The sequence below is a fragment of the Octodon degus genome, unplaced genomic scaffold, assembly GCF_000260255.1.
Source record: "Octodon degus isolate 3935 unplaced genomic scaffold, OctDeg1.0 scaffold00153, whole genome shotgun sequence".
NCBI classification, from domain to species: Eukaryota; Metazoa; Chordata; class Mammalia; order Rodentia; family Octodontidae; genus Octodon; species Octodon degus.
In genome coordinates this window covers 2,319,218-2,323,462 of record NW_004524729.1, presented here as the reverse complement: position 1 = coordinate 2,323,462, position 4,245 = coordinate 2,319,218, and the positions used below count along the sequence as shown (strand labels likewise).

Sequence of the window (4,245 nt, the reverse complement as noted above, 5' to 3'; positions counted from 1 at the left end):
CCCTACGGGTGGATTCCTGCAGCTCCCAGGAGGTTGTGAAATACACAGCTACACTTTGTGGAAGCTACAGTGGCCCCTAGCGGAGTCTGGAGAGTAGCGGCAGACGCTGGGCTCTGAAGGGTTCCAACACTTCCTAGCAAAGGATGCGGACAGGGCTGTGTCTGTGCTTAGGTTCTCCAGTCAGAAGATGTGGGTGGTAAAAATTCTGGCTGTCATGAGAATCAAGCTGGTTAATTTATTTTCATATTTTTTTTTCAGGTTGGTTATTTAAAAAAAGAATTTTTTTCTTCAGTACTGGGGATTGAACCAGGGCCTTCACACTGAGCCACACCCCCAGCCCACCTTTTTCTGTTTTTGTTTTGTTTTTGACACAAGGTATTGCTAAACTGCCCAGGTTGCGCTTGAACTAAAGTCTTCCTGCCTCGGCCTCCCCGAGCGCTGGGACTGCTGGTGTGCACCACCAGCTGCGCGGTTAACTGAGAACTGTTGTTAGGAGTGGTTCTTGGGGCCAAGGGGCACCTGGGTCCATCCTGGGTGCCATTTCCCTCTAGGATGGTCCCTTGGGGGCCCTGCCTCCCCCATGTCTGACCTTCCCAGAGCCCAGAGAGACAGAAACACAAGGGAAAGGCTCCCTGTGCCCAGCGCGCTGTGGGCAATGAAGGTTGGAGGGCACTTGTAGACCAAGGGGTGCCTCTTTTTTAAAAGAAAGGAGGCAAAAAAGAAGGAAAAGAAGAGAGGAGACACTTCGAGGTGGCCACACTTTATTCATAAACTGAGGGTATCGTTTGCATTATCGACTTCTTGTATTAAACTGAGCAAAATAATCCTCTGTGGGTGAATTTGCACAGATCGCATTCATATATTTTTTCCTAATAACAAAAGGAGAAAAACAACAGAAAGATTAGCAAACACACGTGCTTCCTAAATAAATATTTTCCTCTTTTCAAAGGAAAAGCCAGCACCCCTCTGGGTCCCGCGCTGCCCCTGCGTGCCCCTCCCCCGCCACGCCACGCCTGCCCCGCTCACTGCAGGCGCTGCTCCTCCGCCAGGCGCAGGTTGCTGCAGTCCAGGGCCCTGCGCTGCTCGCGCCGCTGCCGCTGCTGCCGCCGCTCACCCAGCACCTCCTCACGAGCCCTCTGCACCCGCCGCCGGTCGCAGTCCAGGTCCCGCTGGCGCGCTTCTTCCTGTAGCCGCTGCGTGGACAGAGGGACTTCACACCAAGGGCGGCTTGGGGTGGGGGTGGGGTCCCAGGAGGAAACGGGGGTGGGGGGAGGTCCTGATGCTACCAGCCCAGAAACCCCTGGAGACCCTGTCCTCGCCTGGGTCCCCCTGCCTCCCTCCACCAGCAGTAGATTTTGACCCCACCGGGGGTCGACACGCTTCCTGTTTCCTGGGACAGAGCTGCACCGCTGGCCTAGATGTTTTTCCGGACTTAGTGGACACGTGAGGGATAAGGCTCTAGTTCCCTTAAAAAGCTGCTCTGAGCGGCTTCTTCCACATTCAGGCAAACCCAGCCCTACCCAGTGCAGCCAGCGCGGCACCCTCCCCAGGCCCCAGCGCAGTGACTTTGTCTCCTCACCTCCCGCCCTCATTGGGCACCTTCCCACCTGTTGCTCGGGCCCAACCTGTGTCTGTACCTCCTCTCCTCCTTCCACTCGCCACACCCAACCCCTGAACCAATCTGCTCAGCACCACACGACAGGCCCAGAGCCCTGCCGCGTCGCTGCAGCCTCCCCTCCACCAACGTCCACTCCTTCCCCATCCCCCTAGCTGTCCCTGCAATCCAGGGGGCCTGCTGGACCTCAGGGGGCCTGCTGGACCTCAGTGAGCCTGCAGGTCTCTGTTCAAAGCCCTCCAGAGCTGCCCCCCTGGGGTCATAGGAAAAGCCAGGCTTCCCTGGAGCCATCCAGGACCTCAGGACTCCTCCTCTGAGTCTGGGCACCTGCCCTTTCCCCTAGTTCCTGCAGCTCCCTCTCCTCTGGACAGACCAAACAGGTTCCTGCCTCATGCCTATTGCTGTATGAGGCAAGTAGCAGGGTGGGAGGCTGGGCTAGGAGGAGAGAGGGCCAGGCACCAGCTTCTCCTGGATCTGCTGCTTCTGGGCCAGGCGGATGCCCTCCAGCTGCTCCTGGCTCATGCCCTTCCAGCGGTCAGGGACCACACGGTGTGGCCCCAAGGAGCTGGCTGCCTGCTGCGGGTTCTCAGAGAGCAGGTTGCCCCGCAGCAAGTTGGAGATCTCCGCCATGTTGTCTTCCTGCTCTTGTCTTTTCTCTTGTTTTCTCCTTTCCGCTGACTCAACAGCCTGTGCAGGGGAAGCCATTAAGGAGGACACCTGGGGTGACTCTGCAGGGACTCTGGAGCACAGGATGCCAACCCCCAGCAGGCCCTGACTGGAGGGTTGGGCTGGGTGGGCCAGGTGGGGCTAGCCCCGGACCTCCGGGGTACTGCTGGGTGAGAAGAATGGGCCTGAGGTCACTGCCTGCGGGTGTGTGTGTCAGGGTATGGACCCCTGAGCCCACCTGCGACAGGGCTCTGTGTCCCTCCTAAATTCTAGGGACCCAGGGACATCCTTGGGCTACAGAGAGTAAGTCACTCCAACATCCACTTGTGCTAAAGGCAAAGGCTGACAGACATAGGTGTAGAAGTATTGCAGGTAGTTAAGGCAGAGACTGACCCAGAGTTGGAAACACCCCAGGCCCAAGACTGAGCCAGAGCAGAGGCGAGGCACAGCAGGCCTGGGCTGAAGGGCAGAGCGGATCGAAATGAGGGCCCAAGACGGGGACAGGATGGCGAGGCCTGCAAAGCTCCCCTAGACAGACTGCAGCTCAGAGATGGGCTGTGACCCATGCCCTGGCGCACCCTACCTTCACTCCTGCCCCTTCAGAAACGCCTTCTTTCAGCGCTTCCCACCTTGCTCGTACCCATTTTCTTGTTGGATCAATGTTAGCCGGGGGTCTGTGCTTGCAATCCTGCACCCTTACTACATCGACCCCAGGTCACCTGTGATGTCACTGTATAAACCCCTAGACAAAGAGCCTCACCACAACCCACTTCCGGGACCCCTCCTGTCTCTCCCAGGCTTGCGCTCAATAAACCTTCCCCACTCTTCACCTCCTTTGTCTTTGACCCCCTTCTTCAATGTCCTGAGATAGGAGCTCAGCACATCTAACTGGTTGGGAGGTGCTGCCCTGTAACAGAAGAACCTTACCTTCAAATGATAAAAGCCTGTTATGACAAGCCCACAGCCAACATCAGACCAAATGAGGAAAAACTGAACATATTCCTCCTAAAATCAGGACGAAGACAAGGGTGCCCACTGTCACCATGCCTGTTCAATATGGCCCTCGGAATATGAGCAAGAGCCATCAGGAATAAGAAGCATGTGAGTAGGAAAGTCTTATTTATTTTCAAAAACTCTTATTTGCTACAGGGTCTCCCTAGCAGCTCAAACTCACAGAGATCCTCCTGTCTCAGCCTCCCCAGCGCTGGGATTACAGATGTGCACCACCATGTCCAGCACCCATGGTCGGCTTGGCAATGGGGCCAGTATGGCATGCAGTACCAGGCTTTGAGCCTGGGTCCTTGAGCTTGCCAGGCAGGCGCTTAGACCACTGAGCTATCTCCCTGGCCCCCAGAAAGTCTTTTTGTTCAGTTAAATTGTCCTCATTTGCAGATGCTAGGACCCAGAGAAGATCCCAAAAGCCCCACCAAGAGACTCTTAGAACTAATAAATTCAGAGAAGCAGCAGGACACAAAATCAGCACACAAAAATCAAGAGTCCTGTGCACCTGCATTGAGCTTGCCGGGAAAGAAATCAGGAAAACAATTTCACTCACAGTAGCTCCAGAAAATATGAAACACCTAGGAATCAACCTGAGCAAGGAGGTGAAAGTGGCCATGGTGCCCTGAATTCAGAGAGATCGAAGGGGACATCAGAAAGGGGGAAGGCATCCCCTGTTCTGGACAGGGAGAACAGATTAGATTTAATGCAATTCCAATAAAAATACAAATAGCATTTTTCACAAAACTAGGAAAAAATGCTAAAATTTACATGCAACTTGGAGAGGCCCAGAGCAGACTCAGCCATCCCAAACAACAAGAGCACAGCAGCAGTCACCACAGTCCCAGACTTCTAGGTGCTGTACAAAGCTACAGTGATAAAAACAGTATGGCACTGACACACAGACACGTTCGCCAATGGACTAAATGGAGGATGCAAAGCCAGCTCCAGGCCCCCCAGCTACC

General features: G+C 55.0%; 1 protein-coding gene across 1 annotated transcript in view; it reads right to left on the bottom strand.

Moving 5' to 3' along the window:
- Positions 1-489: 489 nt before the first annotated feature.
- Positions 490-4,245, bottom strand: part of Ribc2 (RIB43A domain with coiled-coils 2) — a 14,842-nt gene continuing 11,086 nt past the window's right edge. The window contains exons 5-7 of the mRNA XM_004642401.3: positions 2,075-2,302; positions 1,027-1,193; positions 490-869 (exon numbers count right to left, since the gene is read on the bottom strand). Of these exons, the coding sequence (XP_004642458.1) occupies positions 791-869; positions 1,027-1,193; positions 2,075-2,302 (474 nt within the window). The 3' untranslated portion in view covers positions 490-790. The remainder of the gene's footprint in view (positions 870-1,026; positions 1,194-2,074; positions 2,303-4,245) is intronic.